Here is a 22,027-nt window from a genome sequence, read left to right on the forward strand (position 1 = left end):
TCCTTATATTTCTACTGTTTCTTCAATGATTGTATTTTCTGAAACCTCTTATTTTGATTCCTATTGTCAGGCTTCATTTTAAGTTGTCTAGCTTCTCTTAAATTGTGGTAGGCTAAACTAGAAGCTGTTCCCCAACTGAGATCTCAGTACTTTTATGCATGTCTTAACAAATACAGTCATGACAAGGAGAAAGTTTTCATGGAAATTTTATTTTTCTTAGTGAACACGAGTGAGTTCGTCTGTGTTCCGTAGACAAACCACTTTGCTGTCCTTCTCTTGGCATTTTTTTGGCATTTGGACGTGAATTTAAGAATATGGTTTTGATGGCTGGTATTTGACTGTATGCAAATCCATGCAAATTTGCACCATTCTGTTTTTTTCTTAGGGAATGTGGGGTGTTTTGCATTAACAAAAATTGCAGGGAGTATATTAGGTGCACACTAGTGCCCTCTCCAGGCACTGCCATTGCACAAAACAATAGTTTGGAGAGGGGCAGTCCGGCTTTAAAAAGCTCATTTGCTACACCCTGTGGAACTGTTCACTCAACGAGCTAGTGAAAGTACTGTCACAGACAGCAACTGCTAAGCAAGTAATGGCTTTCCGTGTTAGGAGACTGATTTTCACAGCACGGTGGAAGTATACGGCAGCCAACGCAAGAGCAGGAGCCCTGGAGAACACCATAGAACCTGAAATGGAGCTTGCTTTCCCGCTCCTTACTGGTGCAGGAAAGGGGCCTTGTGCCATTTGAAAAGACATAGAAAAGAAATAGGATGAGCTCCTATTCTCCTTCTCCAGAACTCGTTGCTGGACTCGAGAGTTTTGTTACTGACCCTGGAAGATGTATGCAACAGTGTTGGCTTAGAGAGCTAGCCAGCCTCTGAAGGCTCAGAGAGGAGCGGCTAAAGAGAGTTTAGTGGAGAACCTGGTGAGAAAAATGACGTGCGTTTGCACGGGAGTGAGACTTGCAGCAAAGAAACCTGTGTCGCCCTGGTAACAGGAGGAGAAGTACGGAATATGAAATAACCGCTCTCTGCGCTGCTGCCTGCCCTATTTGAATGCCAAGGGCCTCGTAGTCGGTGGGTTGAGTGTAGTCGTCTGCACAGTTCCAAGCAAGCAGGGGCTTGGACGGCGCCTTTTGCTGAGTGCGTGCTCTCGGTGGGAGCAGAAAAAGGCAGGAGCTTGCACCTGAGTGTGCCCCTCATCTGTCCTTATGTCATGCTCTAATTCTCCGGGCTGCGTTTTTCTAAGCGCGCTGTAGAAAAAGAGTGAAATCATTGCAGGCAAAGCTGGTTGGATAATACAGGTTTTTTTTGATTTGGTGTTTGTACTTAAAAATTGGAGGTTATGGTTGAGCCGAAAAAACATTTTTTGCAAAAACCCCCAAACAGATCTACCTTTTTCTAGTGGAAAAATTCTGAACATCAGCTTTTCTCTGAAAATTCATTTTTGCTTTTTAAGCATTAGAAGTATTTTTTTCATATCTTTGATTTAAAAAGCTGGTCAGATTTGGCATGAAAAATATTGTTTTGACACTCATTTTTGGTGCAATTTCTATATAAAGATGTCTCCTGACTTTAATTGCTGTAGCAGTGCATGGGTTTGGATACTGTTTGAATGTATTTTGGACATTATCTACCACTCCTTGCTCCTTCTCCTAAGTATTTACTATGGAGCATTTAGGCCTGTTCATTTTATGGAAGTTTCTCTCTACTTCTGGTTTTCTGAGTCTTGTCTCTACTTTCCAGAGTAGATTTGCCCAGTCACTTTGTCTTTTTAACGTTATCACCTTACCCGCCAGAACAAGACTGTGAGAGGAGCTGAAATACAGAGATTTAAAGAGCCGCTTTAAATTTTTTCTCTATGTTTCTTGGTAAATTGTGGTGCACTGAAGACACCCCACGATATAATGTTAAATATTCGAGTAGACCATTGCTTGCAGGAACATACATAATGCTTCTCATACTACAGGGTGATAACCTACTGGATCCTGATACTAGTTTACAAGATGAAACAGAGTGAAAAACAGAACTTTAAAGGAATTTGAGAGAAGTTATTGCATTTTACAATAATGCTCTCTTACTTCCACAGCCTGTCAGCCTAACAACCTGGCAGAAATGCCAAGTCTGCGGTTTCTTTTTTGCTTCATAGTTATGTAGGATCATCTCAACAAAAGGGTTTATTCATGTATTTCTCCACAATCTAGTACAAAAATGTCCTATTGTGCTTATAGATGTGGTGAAGTAGGGACCATCCATAGCTTAGTCCAGTATTTATTTAGTACTTCTATGTTGTCTGTCAGCTTGCTTTTTATGAAAACTGCAAATTTAGACTTAAAAAAGCCTGAGGCTGAAGCCTGTCAATCCTGAGTGTCATTTAAAATCTTGAATGTCTTTCTGTGTGCAGGTGCAACCTTCCTCCTCTGTCCAGTGAATACAGCAGAGATGTTGGATCCAAAACCCAGCTGGTGACTGCAAATCCCAGTATAATTCAGAAAAGGTAGAGAGCATGTTGTTTCTTCTCTGAACGGAGGGAACAAACAAGAAAATGCTTGCTCTGTATTATAGATACTAGTGCATCGTGTTATATTTTTTACAATGAACAATGTTCTGATCCCAGAAAAGATGAAATAAACAGTGGATTGCAGTTAGATGAAATGAACAGAGACTAAAACTCTGATCCTTTCACTGTAAGCAGAGAAACTAATGAAGCCTGACTTTTTACAAATTTTCCTTGTACCATTCTCCCACTAGTGCTTCCAGCCCCCTCTCTGTATCTGTATGACTAGGCCTGCACCAGCATGTGCTTTGGCTAGTTGCAAGCTAGGTGTGTATTGATGGGTGTCCCAAACTCCTCTGCTGGCTGGCCAGCTGGCTGCTGGTCCCACAGTGATTAAGGTCCCCTTATAATATATAATATATATTATAATATATATTCCCCTTTCCTTTACTGCAGCTGCTGATTTTACTTTCTCTTTGCTCCATCACTGATAATTTCTGTGAAAGTTGTGGGCTCTTACTATCTCGATATTATGTATTTGATATTGATTTACAGGTTCAGAAGTTCTCAGGAGAGGACTGATTGACAGGTTGTGGTCATATAAGTCTTACTTTCTTAGGAAATCAGGATAAAATTTTTTTGTTTATTAGAGTTGGTTAGATTTTTCTAAATGTCAGTAGCTGATGAGAGAGGAGAAGAAACAAACAAAAAAATGTCAGCACCACCTCGCTAATTTTACCTTGCTGAATTTTAATTGCTATGTTATTTGTTTATCACCTAAGATGTGGTAGGCTGTTCGCAGACGGAATAAAATCTGGTAGTAACCTGCCATGTTCACTGAAAAACAGAGAAAAGCATAAACTGAAGGGATGAACAGGAAATGATTAGGCATAAAAGAACGTGTAATGCAGGTGCTGGGAGGTGAAGGATTGTGGAAGGGAAGAAAAGCAGGGAAATAAAATGAATAATAGAGAAGAAGGGCATAACAAGATGTGGAAATGGATGTTTCTTGATATTTAAATTTAATTTAATGTTTTTCCTCTCTATCAGGAATTGAAGGTTCAAACATCTAGTTTTCTGTGGGGAAAAATAGGTTATGTGATAGTCTTTGACAGAGTGGAAAAGAGAGGGAGGACAAGAGGGAAATGGAGTAGTAATCAGCCTCAAGAGTTGATTCCAAGCAGAGGGTGTCTGAACAGGAGAAGGCACAGACGGACGTTCTTGTAGGATAACAGGCATCATTGGCAGGGTGAAGGCTCGGCAGAGGATAGTGCCGGATGACAAGCAAGAAGAGGGATCTGCTCAGAGCAGTGGCACTGAGGATGGGGAATCTGGAAATCCTGTGGAAGGTGCGAAGCTAATGCGAGGATTTAAGAAGTGGAATGCAATGGCCAGAGCGTCACATCAGGGAAAGAAGATCCATTCAGCTGTGGCATTTTGGATAAAATGAAGAGGACTAGTGGGAAATATGAAGTTTATAAAGAACGTTACAGTTGTCAAGGCAGAGGATTATTAAGTCATGGATCTCTCCTTTTTTTCCTCCCTTTCAAAGCCTAGAATAGAAAAGGAGTAACTCCAAAGGAGTATTAACTCACTCCACTTAACATTTTTGAACAGAAGAGGAAAAGGAAAGAACACTTCAGTGACGTTAGAGGAAGACTTTGGAGCTAGACTAGAGAGACTATGGAGTTATTCAGCAAGGAGGAAAAGATGGAAGTGAGCATATGGTTGATGAGGCAGATGAAGAGAGTGAGAAGATGCGTTGTGTGAGTGGGATCTCAAAGGAAGGAGTGGGTGGAGAGGGAAATGCAAAAAGAGCAAGCGAGGCAGGAATGGAAACAGGACAGGAAATGAACTTGTTTGCAAAATCAGTTTTCAAAACGAGTGGATGATCAACTGTGATACAACAGCGTTGGCGAGAGCTGTGATGAGAAAGTACTATGGGGTGTATATGCATGTGTATTGATTAGATACATACACATGCCATACATATATGGCCAATTACTGAGACAGAGAACAAATTCATAGTGCTGAAAATTGGCAGAAACCTTCTCTTAGGTTTGGAGCTGTTGAGCAATCTGAGACTCTGCTTCCTCTGCCTGGTCATAAAGAGGTTGTTTTTTTTTTTTCTTTTCCTGTTTCTATTTAAGACTTTGTCCAGTTTCTGTATCAGCAAAGAGGAATGAACGTTATAGTATTTTATTGACCTTTCCTTTATGCTTTCCAAACTCATTATTTTACCTCCTGCATGTTAAGCTAGAGTCAGACTTGAACATACAAGAGGAAAAGGTGCAAGTTCGGAAGTTAAAATGCTGAGAAAGACTGCTGCTCTCTCAATAGAGAATCTATTTCTATGAAAAGAAGCTTTTTAAAGAATTAAGACTGCTTGTAAGTCAGGCTTCCACAATATTCAAGGACATTCAGATTCGTGACTGATACAGATCTGTTTCTAAGCTGTAAGTTAACTAGCTTCACATAATGGTATTACTGATTATCATTCTTCCACTCCCCTCTTGTCCTTACTTTAAGTAGGTTGATATTGATGAGGCTTGACATCTCAATTATTTCTCAAGTGTGTTATGGCAGATTTAGCGAACTGGTCCTGCAACACCATTCATCGCATCTAAAAGATTAATCCTTACCAGATAATTTATGATTAGGCATATTGGAGAGGGCAAGGATTTTATACCAGGGATGTGGAGGCAATTTTCTGTGATATTTTAAAACTGGAGTGATTGCCTTTGGAAAATGAAATTGTTGCCAGTACCTACTGCACAGTGGTATCTGAGCTACCATTTTTTCCCTCTAGACATAGAACCAATTTGCAAATGTAAACAGGAGTAGGACAAGGAACACAAGATTTTAGTATTTACTATGTCTGGAAATACATTTACTTTAATGACACCTTTTAGATATTGCTTTTTGCAAAACTTTGGGCAGCAGATAATAATAATAAAAGAATTAAAGATCAAGTTCCTAAAAGTTCCTGCTCAGTTTTCACCAGGAAATATGAATGTCCAGATAGTGCAGTTTTCACTTGTGAAATATTGTGCTTAGTTCTCAGTTGGGTTTGAAAAGCAAAGAAGAATTTCCTACTAAGGTAGAAACCGTGCTTCATATGTAGAGGCATTATTTCCCTGGCAGATTGAGAGGACTCATGATGAATGCCCCAATTTCTTTTTTTGTCTAAGATGTTTCACAAGAATCTCCCTTCAATTAATATTGGAACTGACAGTCCTTCGAGCCTGTGTAAAACTTCTTTTGCCATTTTACAGCCTAAACTTACTTCCCTGTTGGGCCTTGCTTTAAGGATATAATTTGGATTGAAATGTTGCATAAAACTACTGTGGAGGTACCACAACCCCCACCTCATCACTTTAATCAAACTGAGGGCTGCAAATGGGTTGGCATCCTTTGTGTTTCAAGTTCATTCCCCTTCTACCCTAGCCAACTTGCCCTTATCTGTAGGGAACTATTTTGTGGACATTAAACAAATTTGTTTTCTATATAGTGCTTTTTTTCCCCCCTGATCGCAAGAAGCCAAGAGGTTGTACCCAGAGAAGATTATTCTGTGTTTGTTCAGGATCTTACGTTCTTTCCATGAGTAACCGCTATACGTCACTGCTAGGAAGGAAGCCATATGGTAGCTAGAACGGTGATGTAAATATGGCCATTCTTAGGCTCTATGAAAAATTCAACAAGGGTGTTAGGTAGTATCATTTATGATGAATGTTTCTGTATTCTGAACACTTGTCTACTACTGTGGAAAGTGACTAGTCAGTGGATCACACATGGACACAAAAATGCTTAAATAGATAGTAATGATCCTTGATCAATGACAAAAGATTTTCACAAAGTGATACAAAGAGCTGCTACTTAGGATATGGTTGTTACATGTTTCTGAAGTCACTTACTCCAGGTGACTTAAAAGAAACAAACTCTAGCAAGCACATTTTGGATAGTTTCTTACTATCTATCTTCAACAATTTTTTGCAAGTAAAATATAAAAATGCCCTTTTACCTTCTATCTAAACTTTTAACTACATCTGCAAACAAATGCTGCGGAGGTTAATAAACTTCCTTTCTAGTTGCCATACCTGCTTACTCTGTCTAACCTATGCAGACATGTATCATCATTAATATGGATATTATAGTCCAAATAGATTGTTTCTATTGAATAGGTTTCAGATCTATTGATGTTTGGTGAGTATTCCATCCACAAGCTGTCAGTGTATCTTGTGCCTGTGTAGGAACATCTCATTAGCAAATGGCAGGATGAATATGGTAGCATTTTTTGGTCACCATAATTCAGCATTATTAAAACTAGCAGAAGCCCCTGAGGTACGTAACATGCCCTTACTGATGCTATCTTTGAGATGTAATCCAATAATCAGCTGAATTGCGTGAATCTTTTCAACTTTCTCCTTTCACGGTGCTGCGTTTTGTAGGTGTTGATGGTGCCTGAAAGAACATACTTTGCACCTTAACGAGAACAGACAGCAGTGCAGCTGCTTGGTGGGCTGCTGCTGTCGTCAGCTCGAGGAGCAGAACAGATTGTAAACTGGCACTCAGTCGCTGCCCTCACGAGCCCCGCTACACAATGAGTAATGAGATCTGCTGCTTCCCCTGGAGAAATTTCTCCCTACTCCTACTCTGGCCCAAAAGGGAGAGTTCAGACTCCCCTGGTACCTGAGCCCTCCTTGCTGGAAAGTAGATTAGTCCGTGGTAGGAGAATAGCGTGGACTAGTGCTGCCCTTCTAGCATGAGAGGAAAGCCCTTGTGCTGAGTGGTGAGCTAAGGGGACCTTCCCCACCTCGAGCTCTCCTGCAGCTGGTGAAGTGCTGTAATCCCGGAGAGGGGGAGCTTCGTGCTTGCAGGGCCTGGGGAGCCAGGCTCTGAGGCTGAGCTGTGCCGACCCTGTTTGATATCCCCTCACCTCATTGAATCAGTTCACTGGGATGAGGACTGAGTCATTTATGTGTGCGTTTAGGGCCTTGGAGGTTACTGTAATTAGATTCATTATGAAAATTTCTGTGCAATGCCGGCATTGCTATTGTCAGAAGCAGGGTAATGGGGTAGGTGATCCATTTGTTTGCTACTACAGCATTTCTACTACAACATGTCTTGTTGCTAAGAATACAGAAATAAGTGAAGAGTTGAGGTGGTATCAATCGTTCTTTGAAATGTGGATGTTTTTATTTAAGTCTTTAGAGTGGAGTCAATCGACCGTTGTATAACATTGCTGATGGAAGTGGTCGGACTGAAACGTGAAGAACTGGTTTTAGGATCAGCTGTTGCTCTCTGCAGCTTAGAATGGACTTCCGTCACTGAATCAGAATAACTTTTTTTGCAGTAAATTAATTCACTTTTTTGATCTCTGTAAGATTTGACAGTTTTTTGATGCATCCCGTTTCTTCCGCTGAAGCAGGATGAAGGAATGACACTAAAGACTAACAAATGCAGTGATTTGGTGTCTTAACCTTTGACACGTGTGTTAAATATTACTATTGTTTATTAGGTTACCATGAAATTTGGGTGGGATTAAATTTGCTTCCCAGTTCTCCCTGCATCTTAGTGCCAGCTAATAATCTTTCCTGGATCCAGTCCTGAAGGCAGCTTTGAGTCCAACTGGCGCAAGCCATTAGGAGTAAAAAGACTGAACTGAAGCAATTATTTAATTTGATAAAGGGTTTCTTGATCTTTGATTAAACAAATGTACAATACGAAACCCTGTTGCTGGCAGTCATGGAAATGGTACATCATAATTTCTCTTGATTACATCTCCATGTAAAAATGATGTATTACTTTTGTAGGCAGTTACATTTTAATTTGGTCATTGAAAAAGATCATAAAAGAAAGAAAAAAAAGTAAAAGAAGTATAGAAGGAAAACCCCTTTTGGTCATCTTGTCCTTTTTTAGGAGGTAGGGGAAGAGAGGATCTTCCCCTGTGAAGTCACTTATCCATCATCCTTTAAGTAGTTGACATATAGGATTTTCCTTCATTCCAGGTATCCACTGTTGAATAACTTCAATTAGTTAATTAGGAAGCACTCTAAAATGATAAAGAATGTTTGTTTTCATTTACTCTACAGAACTACCCGTTATATTTTATTCTACAAGAGTCTGTGAACATCTCTGTCAACTGCACTGGGGTAAAACTTCTGGGAAGCAGTTCTTTAATGGCAAGCCACAGGTTACAATAAACCTTTCTGTATACGGAGGTTCCTTAGAGCCCCATTTTCTTGTAAACAATCTTTTTTCTTCTTTTTTTCCTAAAGTGAAAGTTCCTTTTAGAGCTCTAAATTTGTTAACAAATGAAGCCTCAGTTCCTCTCTGTGAGGAAACACCTATTTTTGTTGGCATTTGGATAGAGAAGGAAGCTTAAGTGCAGTGATGGAGAGGATTTACCAGTGTTACCATCAGGCTGAAGGCAGAGCCTGTAACAGGATCCAGAATATCTAATTGGCTTTTGCAGTTTATCAGCTGATGAAAAGAAACATGTGGAGTTGTAACAGTCATGCTCTGATCAGGACAGTTTGATGATGGTATAGCCGTGCATCAGACGGAAGCTCAGTTTGTTCTCCCTTTCTCAGAAAGCCCCATTTAAATCAGTGGCTTTTACTGCCCTCTCCTCCCTCTGTCTCCTTAATTTCCAGAGTGGATAGGATTCTATTCTATTTTGAAGAAAGGAAAGGATTTCCAAGGACTTTGTAGAAACAGTAATCTACTTCATATTTTCTCCACATTTTGCAGATGAGATTTGGATGGTATTTTCTTTGAAAAGTTGTGGACTTTCCCTGCAAAGTCATACGTATTTTTCAGGGATTTACAGATCCTAAGCTGTGTAGGTAGAGGTATGTGAGACAGGATCTTTTACAGTCTAATCAAACATTCCGAAAGAATTTCATCCATCTTAATTAAGCCCCATATGTACAGCAGCCATTTTTTTAACATCAGTTGGCTTTTAAAGTAGTAGCAATAGATCAGTCACACTGCAAAGCATCTATTTTTCCATTTTTGCAATGTGTTTATGTGCTCAAGAATATTACTGAAGTGCAGCTAAGCGTAAAGTTAGAAAACTATGCAATTGCACTTTCTTCATAATAGTTTGAATTCCTTCTTATATTTCTTTAATATTGTTTTTCTTCAATTTTGGATCCATAGGGTAGTATCTTGTGATACTGCTTACTGCTCTGTATGCCAGTCGGTGCAGTACTGAAATGCAGTGCATATACTAAATGAAGGGAAGGTGGTCAACAGCACTAAAACAACCTAGTGCTTTGAATATGTTCCTAAATATGTTGCCTCTGACAGGCTGCACTACTAATTGAAAAGAAGTACAAAAATTTGCTAAAACACAGCTATATGGCAGTGCAGCTAAGGCTTATTTTGGCTAGAGAGGTTTAATTCTCAGTTCACTCTTAGGCTTCTTATGAGAGTTTTGAGTCATTTTTTTACTTTGTAAAATGTTGTCTCCCTTTGAGCATAGAGGGGATGAGATAAGAGTAAAGCGTAATACCCAGGGAAAATTAGCAACAATCATGAAGAATTACAAAAAATATTTTGCAGGTGTCATTTACACTTAAGTAATTTACAATTTAGTAAAGAAGAGTCTCAAAGAGAACTGCTCTCTGATGCTCAGTGGAGAGAGGAAGCGTCAGAGAAAGTCACTGCTGGTGTTAAGACCGAAGTGCCCGACTATTTTTGTACTAAATGTTTTTAATCAAGAACAAACTGTGACCGTGGCCAGTGACACAATACTGGTGACAAAGGACTAGAGTAGGGAAAGAGCCTGTTAGAAGTTTTCATTTCGGCTGCAGATGGAGAAATTCACTTCAAATGCTTTGGGATCTAGCTGATGCAGCCTTGAAAGATTAGCGTTTGTTCTGGGTATGTCAATGATAGGAATGGTTCCAGACAGCAAGGGTGCACAAAGTGCCTCTATTTAAAAGGAGGGAAGAGGGAAAAGGTGTGGCGCTGTAAACCAGTTAAAGAAACTTCAGCTCCTATGAACTGTATGTAAGTACAGTACGTAGAGGATAGCAAAGTGAAAAGTTATGGATAGTAGTTGTCAAGATCAAGTTTCACCAAACCAAGTTAAATTTGTTCTGGTACTGATATGAGTGAAGTAGTATGTGTGATATATCCAGAATTCAGCAAGTTTTTTGCCTCTGTCTCATATGAGATCCATAAGTTATGTGAATACATATTCAAAATCTACTTGGAGAGCAGTTACTAGTGGTTCCTTATTATTAATTGTAGTTATTAATTAATAATTAATACTAGTTATTAGTGATTCCTAGTCCTAGAATGGATAGGAGTCCAGGGAAGTCTGTCGTAGATCTGGTAATAGTCATGATGCTGGAATAGAGGCTGTCCTGCAAACCTGTAGCCAATACCAAATAGAGTGGGATTGCAAGCATTTTTGGGATCTATTAAAATTCAAAGTTACAGTGGGAAAAATAGAGAAACGTTCTGAAATAGGACTCAGCATGCAACTCAGAAAGAGCAAATGCAAAGTCCTCCGATCAAGGAGGAATAACCTTGCAACTGCATACAAAAAATTTGGGGAGGTATTGGCTAGGTGACGTTTTTGCAGAAGAGAGCCATATTGTTTTAGGTCGATGACTGAACATGAATTTTCAATGTCCTACTATTGAGATAATCGCAAACACTCTGCTGCGATATCTAAATAAGTGTAATGCATGAAAAGGTGTATTTCAGCTCTGCTACGGTCTCAGCTGGGGTACTGTACTCAATTTTGGCGTCACATGTCCAAAAAAACCCCACATCCTCAGGCATGGAGTGCTAACTGCATAAAATCCAGTGATGAGCAGGAAGAATGAGAGATCTGTGAAACCTGAGCCACGAGGCAAGGGTTGCCCCATCTAGAGTGTCTCCAAGTGTGTCAGTGGCTTCCAAGAAAAATTTCAGCCACTGTTGATGAGATAAGGAACAATGGGCCTAAACTGTGGGTAAGGAAAACGTGAAATGAAGAGAAAAACTGCTTAATCTGGTAGGGGAGAGGGAGGAATGAGGAAAGTCTGAGGCGAGGTGTAATGGTTTCCTAGGGTGCTGTTAGCTGAGGTGATTGGAGATAAGACAAAGCCTCATCAGCAAAAGCGATTGATAGACGTTAGGAAGAACTTCCCAAGGAGTGCTGGGAAATCCATGTAGTGTGTGCTTAAGAACGGGTTAGACAGATTGGGTTGGTCAAGTAAGATCTCCCTTGAGTTTAAGAGCAGGTAAGGTGATGTTTTGGGGGACCCTGCCAGGCCTTCTATTATTCTGTACAAGTGTCCATGTTATAAAGATTTAATGGGCCAATTGATAAAATGAGAAATTATGAATGAGGTGTCATGAAACTATAGACTGATACTCTTTCTTAGATGAAAATTAATATTTTATTAATGACTATCATAAAGCAGAGATGGAAGATATCAGGATTAAAATAATCCATGCAGGTTTCTGTTAGAAAAGTCCTAAACCATTCAATTCTAACATGTTTTTATTGTAGAATTGGAGAGGCGTAGGATGCATGATGTTATGTGTGCATTTGGATATTTCCTGCTTTAAACTAGGATTTTGATGATAATCATAATTATCTATATCACAAAAGACAATTTAACTGCAAATTTTTATCTTGCCAAAATCACTAGCGCTCGCCCATGTATGCTGATATTCATTAACACATTGTCTCACACATTTTCATTTTCTTGGCAAACCGTTGCAGAACTGTTGTTTTTTTTTTCCCCTTCCCTCCTGCTGTCTTCTTAAGACCACTGTATTGAAGAGTCTGCCAGCATTGCCAAATAGAAAGAAAACAAGCTGTCTGATTTTCCATTGTTAGGCTTGTGAAATGGCAGTTATATATGTACTTGAGCAAGTAATGCTTTTAAGTAAGTTGATTTGTTCCTCCTTATATTCGTGCAGTAGGGCTTGATATGAGAGCTGTCCAATCCTATTGTCAGCACGTGGAATAGTGCACCCAAATGCCTGCTTCATGTTTAGGTATACGAGTAATATCTTTGAAATCAGTGGAACACCTTGTATACCTACGGTTTTGCTGGATCAAGAAGTTTATTCTGCTGTATGAACGACCCTTGTTTGCTCAGGGTCACAACCCAGAAGATTGCTAAAAGTGCCTAATCCCTGTTTTGGTAACTAATCTTTCATTGCAGTCTGTGGCTTTGACTCAGATCTTTCTACGCTGTTCCACCTCTTGGAACTTTTCAGATATTGATTGGAAAAAACAGGAAAGCAAACATCTCTTTTCTTCTTTAAATGATGATAGAAGGTTTCCTGCAATCTTAATAATGAGAACACAGAAAACACTTTCTTCTTTGTAGTCTGTCAGACTGTGACATTCCCCCTTTCATTTTTTTTTCCATCTCTGAAAGATAAATTTCACTTTTAATGGCATCTGCAGCTGTGTGATGCCATAAACTTCAAAGAAAGCCTCCAAATTCAGCAGATAGTCACAGGAGCGTAACAATTATCCATATGGGCTTAGCTACAGGCCAAAAGCTTTAGGTGTCAGAGAGGCAAAGAGGTTAATTAATGTCTATCTTCTCATTAAGTGGAAGGAATTGCTAGGAAAGAGGTAATCTAACTGAGAAGGCTGGTGGTTTCATTCCTGTGTTAATCTGTGCTGATTTGTGCAGATTTGCAAGGCTCCAGCACTGCTGGTCTCATGCAGAGGCTGCTGGGCTGCACGGCAGGTCCTTCAACAGTCTGAGCCTGGGCAGCAAGGTAAGGAGGGAAACCTGCTGCTAGGTTAGGCAGCCAGAGCTTGCCTCCTCCCCATATTTATTTTTGCACTCTAAACTTTGGAAGGGACAAGACCTGGCTAAGCATTTTCAGACAAAATTTTGTTATGAGTACGAAAGTTTTTGAAATGTTCTGTGTTTTTACTGACATGCTGGTATGGTTTTCATAGACAATTAATGTAATATTTCTATTCACATTATCTCTGAAAGGATTTATTTTTTTTATTACCAAAAGCATTTTTTTGCTCAATGATCATTCTGGGCAATTATTTTAATGTGAATTTCAGTGAAAAGACTTTGATACAGATGTATCAAAGCAAATGAAAATTTTGCATAAAAAAGGAGAATGGATGCATTCTGAGGCAAAACCAGCTTCAAATTTTGCTGTTTTACCGGCTCTTTGCCACTTGTGATTCATGATACCCTTCAGATGTCAGCCTGAAAATAAGGTGAGTTGTGTCACAGAAACCTTAATTTTTCCTCATTGGCTATAAAGGGAGGCTAAGATGACTAGCGAAGTCCATGAAACTATTTTGCTTATATGCATATATTCTGAATAAATCAAGTCTGCCTTGGCAGCTTCTGTGTTCTCTTTGTGGTTTTATCTTATGTTGCAACCATGAGGGGCTTACGTGGACAGAAGTAGTTTAGAAACGGCTAGCAATGTAGCAAGTATCTCAAGCGAAAAAGCCCACTAGAGGAACATAGGAAATACTTGTGCAGATAGCTGAGTATGGATTCTGTGCTACTAACACTGCTCAGGCTAACAGATTTCTAAGTTCACCCAGTATAAGAGAATAAGGTAAGAAACATGGGGCCGAATCAGTAGAACCTGGAGTAGAAGCTAAAGGAAATGACCAATGGAGAGAATATCCGCTGTGGAGGCCTTTAGGGGAATAGATTCTCTGCTGGTGTAAATCACTGTAGCTCCCACCTTATTACTTTACACCAACCAAAAACCTGACTCTGATTTTTCTGTCAGCGGGGAGATTTGGCTCTTGCACTGATGGAGCCTTTGGCTGGACTTGCCTTCCAAGCTGAAGAATCCTAGGGAATGTGGATGGGATGATCTTGTCCTCCTGGGCTGCTCTGTGGTCCTGGCAGCCCTCTCTGCCTACTTTCAGCCTCACCAGTCCTGGAAGTGTGGCCTATCCCTTGAGAAGGAAGTGTAAGAAAGTTGCTGCATTGGAAAGCATACTAAGAGGATGCTAGTAGCTGGGAGGCAGAAGCTGATGCTTTATGGCTAAGCCCTTTGGTGCAGCTTTTAACTGGAGGGTTTTCAACTCTGGACACCAGAGCTTGTTCTGTTCTAGCCATCTGGCATGCTAGGTGCTGGGTAGTGCTGAAATCAGAATACCTATGCGACCGCAAATTGGTTCTTTCTGCTAACTAGGTTAGTACCAGTATGTGTAGGCATCTCAGCACCATGATCACTGACACTTGCTGGGCAGACTCGGGCAGTGCCTAAGTGCACTTCATTAGCCATGAAGAGAGTCAAATGGTCTCCCTAAAATGACTCCTCCACGGTCCACTCATAAAAAAAATATCCTGCTACATCTTTGGAAAATACACACATTGCTTGAAATGATTTTCTAACTGTTAGGGTCACCCTAAGCTGGATATGCAATTAAAATATCCAGGAGTGTGAGGTTGTGACTCATTAAATGGTTCTTACAAACAAAAATTGAGCTGATTAAAAGGACAATTGGTTTCAGTCAGAATCTTTAAAAATTCCTGTATATTTCTTAAAAGAGAATATACTGCTAAATTGCTAGAAATGAATCATTCTAAGTGTTAGAGAACACTTTTCATGGACAGCCTTTTATAGATAACAGAAATAGAATAATTTTCTGTGAAAATACACCTACAAGCCGAGCTGGGTTTATTTAATTTGGTAGAGAAACTGCTACTTTTCTGAATGGAACAAACCCAGTTGTAACAACTGGCATTTGCATTTTGTTGCTTTTAGTTCATTGCTGTAGAAATATTTTGTAGCTGACAGCTGACAAATTATTGTTTTCCCCCTATTTGTATAGAGAAGAGCTTAGCTATAAAGATGCTGGGAAGGCCCTTCCTTCGGGTGTGACTCACTACTGGGTCATTTTGTGCATAGGAAGGTTGGTTAGTATGGTGCATGCATAAACCGCTGAATGGTTTATTTTTCTTCGTGCTCCTATAGGTAGATGTAGTTATGCGTTTTCTTTCCTTTTCTGGTGCGCTTGTAAAAGGGATTAGATTGCTGGTCATGGGAGGCTGACAACCCAAAAGAAAGCAGGCCAGGCACATAAAGTGGCTTATATATTCTCCCAGCCCTTCCCCCGCTAAGATTTGTGTCTCATCTAGACAATTAGATTGTATTTTCTGTTGGCATGAGAATGGGCAAGTCGATATTTGTGTATTTTTTTTTTTGTTCTTTGTTTTGCTTTTTTAATTATTGGTTTCCATTAGCAAAGGGTGTGAGGCACTTTTGGACGAGTACTTTCCCCAAGCTCTGTTCACTGATTTCTGAGTGGCACTATTGGAAATGAGATTGCCGTGTGCCGGAGCAGGGGGGATTTCCTTTAAATGTTTATGCTCCTTTTAGGATGAATTTTTAGGCCCCTTTCTTGTGAGACAGTGGTGTACGGGCTTGGGATAGCCCTCCCTGACATGGTGGGTAGGCAGGTAGGTGTCCTGCTTGGGAAGGGTGTGAAAGACCCCAAGTTAGGAAATGCTCCCAATATGTGGCATCAGCCCCCCATGCTGTCTCCGTCCCCCTTCCTTCGCTCCCCCTGGGCTGTGATGAGCTGGGCTGGGCTTGGGGACACAAGCAATGTGCTTGTACCAGCCCTGCAAACCGTTTCGTCTGCCAGGGCCAGCCCAGGTCCCCCGCCAGGGCAAGGGAGCTGCGGGGCACCGGGTGTGCAATGCTGGGTGTGCTGCGTACGTGTGTATAGGGTGCCAGCCTTGAAAGCTGAAGTCATTTCTTGAGCTACAAAATACAAACTAAATGACTGAGACTTCCCTGAGCGTGCCATCAACAGATAGGATGTGTCAGGGGATAGGATGGTAATTAGAGCTCCGTTTCCTTTCAGTTTTTGTCATCCCTGTAAGACTGAAAGTTTTCAGTGAATTTATTTGTAAAATTAGGGATCCTTGCCCCACAGAGCTAGATGATGTCTGAGCAAAGAGCTAGATGATGTCTGAGCAAAAGGCAACAAGATGGAGCAGGCCTGCTCCGAAGAGATGGTAATGGAAGCGAAGGACAAAGAGTAACTTGATATGGAACCACAGAGGAGCGCAACAAAGCAGTACAGTTTGCCACGACTAGCAGCAACCTTAGCATAGCCTGAGTGCTCTTTCTTTTTATTTTTTTTTCCTTCCCCCAACAGCCCTTTGGCCAATGCATAGGCTAGTTTCAGTTTGTTATCTTTTTGGTACATTGGTGGTATAAACAAGACCTTCTTGGCTTTCCCCGCAATAAAAGAGTGGCCTCTCAGCGTCTCATGGCATTTTAAAGCAGCAAACACCTATTAGTATTGACAGAAGCCTTATTTTGAGAACTCCAGAGCATCTTCCCCTAAAGTCCTCGGGTGCCACTGTTTCATGTACTCCAGCTACTCTGTACATAGCACTCACTTTCTCTTGTTTCAGGGTGCCCTTGAGTTGCAAGAGAAAACACAATTAATGTTGAGACCTCCAAAGAAAAGTGTATGACATCACAGTAGAAAAACTAGGGCTTGAATATGTGGGGAACAGTGATGAAATAAGCTCAGGCTTCCCTGATTTGAAGTTTACTCAACTAGAATTAGCTTAGAAAGTTAGATCAGAATGTGTAGACAGCTTGTAATATTGAACCATATTATTAACAGCTGATAAAAGATGGAGTTGTAAGGTGTGTGTACAAAAAAGCAATCTTAACTCGGATAGAGTAATTTTACAGTCATTTGAGTATGTGAATACACAGTTGTAAAGTTCATTGCAGCATGCTGTTTATGCATTTGAATAACTTTACTTCTGTACTTCTCACTGGAGCTGGCAGAACCCTTAAGGTTCTGACTCTGAGTCAAGTTATACACTAAAATAAGTACCCATTTCACATGGGTGTTGTAGCAATACACATGTGACTTTTCAAGTGGTTTAGGATAAAAACTTATAGCAACTTTATGAACTTTTTGTACATGAAATCCTAATAATTACTTTTAACTTCATATATGCCACCCTTCTAGTTGGCTTTTCTCTAAGGGTACAGATTCCTTATGCTTTAAAAGGAAATGTATTTTTCAGGCTAGAACATTTCGCTGTGACTTTCGTAGCTCTTTTGATTTACTTTACATACAAAGATGGCAGACAATGTACCAAAGATATATATTCTGGAATTTCTGTTCAGTTGCTTCATTACATGTTGTGAAGGTGTTGATTCTTGTATATGATAGTTAATACTTCTGCTGCTGCTGACAGGGTTTTCTTACAAATCAGACAGTGTTTCTGTGTGGGAGAGAGGCGTTTTCGGGTCAGTAGCAGTGGTGAATATGGACTGTTCTCAAAAATAGTCCAGGCTTAATTTTCTAATGTCGTACCTGTTTCATATAGGAGATTGGCATTATTGAGTAATGCTGATGTGAAGCAGAAAATAAACAGACAGCTGAGCTTATCCCTACTTCCATGTCGATAGCTCATCTTGCGGCTTGAAAGATCATGGCTCAATTATTACTTTCATCAAAATTTCCTTCCTGTTTCTACTCAGACATCAGCTTGAGTTTCTGCTGTTTTGCACTACATTTGGTAATGTAAACTTGCACCAAATGGCTGCATGTACTATCCAACTACAAGAGTCACTAATCAAACATTACCTTCTCTAACCGTACTTCGGGCAGGGACATAGCTAAGTCCTGTAGGTTGATTGCACATACCCAAGTCTAAGCAGCTAATTCAGAAATCTCTGCTTAGTCTCTGGAGAGTCTGAATGGATGCAGAAGTTCATAGCTAAAGTTCCCTGGGTAAGTAAAATGCTGCAGATATATAATCAAAACAGGCACCATCTTGGCAAGATTGAGTTGAAATCTTTTTTACAACTAAGCCTGATCAGGATTCACGGAATCACAGAAAGGCTGCGGCTGGAAGGGGGGTCTGGAGTTTGTCTAGTCCAACCCCCCTGCTCAAGAAGGGTCAGCTACAGTAGATTGCTCAGGGCTGTTGGTTTTTGAGTATCTCCAGTGATGGAGACTCCACAGCCTCTTTAGGCAACTCATTCCAGTGTTGGACCACCCTCACAGTAAAAAATGCTTTTCCTTATGTTTAAGAGGAATTTCCCATTTCATACACCAGGTGCTTATGTCCCTTAAGGTTTAGATTAAGGCTCTTTAGATTAAGAGATCTGGTTTGATAGGTGTCCTTAGATGTCTCTGGCTGAGAATACTATCAGTAGTTGCTAGAACTTGAGCTGAAGCTCACTGATCTATCCATGTCTTCTGTGTATTGAGATTTTAACCTCCTACGTTTTTTTCTCGCCCTCTATTCCTACTTACTACCTCTTTCTTTCTATCCCTGCTCCCATGTTGCATGCCAACACATATTAAAGTGTCATTGTCCTTTTCACTGATCCTTTAGGTCATCTTCTATTTTAAAGATTTTTAAAGGTGTGCATATATGTGTGTGTGTGTATGCATTTATATATTTAATTTAAATCCAGTCTAATGCATCTAGAAGTACCCATAGTATTTTTTTCATCTGCTACCTTATAAAATATTAAAGATTGAGCTGAGGAAGCAGGCTTTGGACCAAGGAGTTGGGTAGCACTGCTCTGCTAGATCCTAACTTAGAAATAAATCGAAACCAATTGGAAAGAATAACTGCCAAAACTGACAGTGGATAAGTTGAACATTAGTCAGGGCAAGAGAATGGTAAGGGTTAAGTCTCATTTTTTAAAAAGCAAGTGAATGATAAAATAAAAGGAAAATACTAGCCTGCTTAGTAGCAGCTGAATCATTCAATTTTGAGGGAGTTGGGCCTTAAAAGAGAAGATAACAAATTTAGTCAGGTATATAGCAGAGGCTGGCAACTAACATAAAGTAAATCAGTGCCAGGTTTGTTCTAGGCTTTCGTTATTTGTGGAAGATACAAAGGGTGAATAGCCTGGAGAGACAGCTTTGTAAATCTGAATCAGATTAGGGGCTAAGGAGGAGTAATACTAAGCTAGATTATTGTTAAGAAAATAATCATGCTGCATGCACAGATCCAGGCCTTTTCTGCTTGCAGGTAGATGTGAGCCGGTAAAGCTTGTTGTTCTCCAAATGATTCATTACAGGAGAAGGACAGCTCATCGTTCTGCATATGCCCTTCCTGCCAGCCCTGAGAGGGTCAGATAACTTGGGTTTCCTCTAGGGCTGCCCCACCAGGGCTTTGGGAGGGATGTGCTAAGGGATGGGTGTCCCAGGAGTACTAGTTGCTTTGTCCTCAGCCCAGCTGTACATCATCTAGTCATGCCAATTTTCACCATGCTCTAGTCTAGGCCAGTAAAACTGAGTGTAAGCACAGAATAGATGTGGATGACTGAGTGCAAACTGCTTTGAGGTAAAACAAAAATAAAATCAAGGGATAACAAATAAACTGATAATGAGTAAATCATGATGCAGTTCAGAAGTGCAAGTTTCTTCTCTGGTTGTCTTTTGGTTTGAGCACATTTATGCCTTGTCCCTATCCATCTTGGAGGGAACAATGATTTAAGCTGGTCTCGTTCTTCTGGGTCAGGCAGAAAGGAGTCATCGGGACAAACTCTGGGCTGTGGGTAGTGCCAAAATGTGTTTGACAGCCAGCTGGAAAGTTAATAGCTGTCCTTTAGGAAGCGTTTCTGACGGTTGTTGCTCATGAACTGTAACGGAGAGCAGTAACCACAAGGCCTTTTATGGGGTGTGATATAAAAGATTTGATCCCTTCCACTTCAGGAAGTTCATTTGTAAATGCAATAAGTTTAAGTCAAGCTGCTGTTTACCAACCATGGTGGAGCTGAAATGTTTAGCGAGACAGATGAAATGTCATCGTCTCTCATTTTCCAATAGGATAACAGAAACACAGAGGGAGCAGTCACAGACCCAAAGTGAGTCAGTGTTAATGTCCAGAGCAGGGTCTTTCTGGCTCTCTACCCAGGGTTCGCTCATAGGTCCTGGTGGTGCCTGGTGCAAAGAGCAGCCTTAGTCTCAGCTACCTGTGCAGTCTCTTTTATCAGCATTAAATCTGCATAAAGAATTTAATGGGACCTGCCAAAGAGCTTACTTCGGTCTATAGAGTTGCTAATTGCTGTTTGCAGTTGTCAGGGAATTGCAGGGTTTGGTTCCCCTCTCCACTGCTTCTTGCTCACATGCAGAGGAGTGAGTACATCAGCTGTCCTCTGGCATGGACTGACAGAGCCCTGAGCATCCTGCTTTCATACAGAGCAGATAGTATCCATCAGTTGTTCAGGGATGTGTCCCTTCCTCTTAGTTTTCCACAACCGCTGAGCAGCCACAGCACGGAAAGACCTTCAACATCCTCCTTTTATTTTTGTTAGTGTTCCTGGATGTTGCTGGGTCAGCTCAGTGCTGGAGTAGTGTTTATCCTTCCTTTCATTTTGCCCTTTGCAACCTTGTCTGAAAATGTGTCTCTGTGAAATGAAGTCTTAAATAACCACCATTAATAGCAGCCCTGGAAACCTGAGTAAAAAATTTATAAATTCATTAGTGAATGTTATTTACTTACTTGAAATAAAGTAGGTGTAAGATATTAATGCTTTCTGCCTGTGTGCGCTTACTGGTTGCAAAGGATAGTTTTGCCCTTTAGAGTGAACTGCGTTTTAAGGAACTGATTCCATCTTCACATGCTTTCTTAGCGGAAGTCATGCATGCATGATAATCTTAAAGTTGTGTTTGATCATCTTCAGGTGTCTCTAGTAAGGATCTGTTGGCTCTGTTAAGACAGTGGAGGTACAGCAGCTGAAGCCCTGACTCAGAGTTTTCAGTTTGAATTTTGCTTATTTTGCCCTATTGAGAAAGACTTTTGAGTCCGTGAAGGACACTTATTGCTGACAGAGGAAGGAACATTGTAGTGGTTAGGACAGGAACTGGGAAACAAGATTTCTGTTGTACACTAGCTTTTTGATCTCAGTGGAGGTAATTTTTGCTTCTGATCACTTGTTAGAAAAATTGGGTAGAGCGATACTCATTGGTATGGTAGGGGGTGATTTTAGAATAAATGTTTGTGGAATTTCTGATGATCTTTGTTAGAATGTGAATAATATGTCTTTTTTGGTTAAGAATGAAAGTGAGACTGCTTTTGCCTTTGTAGCAGGGGATTGTTCATATTCAGGGAGTTGAACTAGGGTACTAGGTAATCCCATTCCCGTTTTTTTTTTGTGTGTGTTTTATTCTAGTCTTTAATCAAGGCTTATATGTAAAGTAACATTGTCAAACTGGAGGGCTGTGCATGGGCTAAATCTAGCCTTTGGGAAGCTTCTGGCCTATCTATCTCCTTTTCTGTGGAGGAGATGGGAATAGCTGGTCAAGCAGCAGACAGCCAGACCAGCCAAGTGACTCCTTTATAGCCTCCTCACAGCCAGAGAAAGAGAAAATTACTGTTGCCGCTGAAAGCATGGAGGTATGGGGCAGACCAACAGCTACTGTGAGGTACAGAAAATAGGAAGGAGGTAGACGAAGACTGTCATGAACATGGCTGGGAGATACAAAGATCTAAACCGTAGGTCCACGTTTCATCTTTCTCACATTATTTTTCCTCTTTCCTCACTAAACATT

The 22,027-nt window shown here is 40.5% G+C and overlaps 1 protein-coding gene across 1 annotated transcript in view; it reads left to right on the forward strand.

Moving 5' to 3' along the window:
• Window positions 1–22,027, forward strand: part of ST8SIA1 (ST8 alpha-N-acetyl-neuraminide alpha-2,8-sialyltransferase 1) — a 138,376-nt gene that overhangs the window by 72,409 nt on the left and 43,940 nt on the right. Inside the window, exon 4 of the mRNA XM_068949611.1 lies at window positions 2,404–2,496. Within this exon, the coding sequence (XP_068805712.1) occupies window positions 2,404–2,496 (93 nt within the window). The remainder of the gene's footprint in view (window positions 1–2,403; window positions 2,497–22,027) is intronic.

The sequence above is a fragment of the Struthio camelus genome, chromosome 1 (genome assembly GCF_040807025.1).
Source record: "Struthio camelus isolate bStrCam1 chromosome 1, bStrCam1.hap1, whole genome shotgun sequence".
Taxonomy (NCBI): domain Eukaryota; kingdom Metazoa; phylum Chordata; class Aves; order Struthioniformes; family Struthionidae; genus Struthio; species Struthio camelus.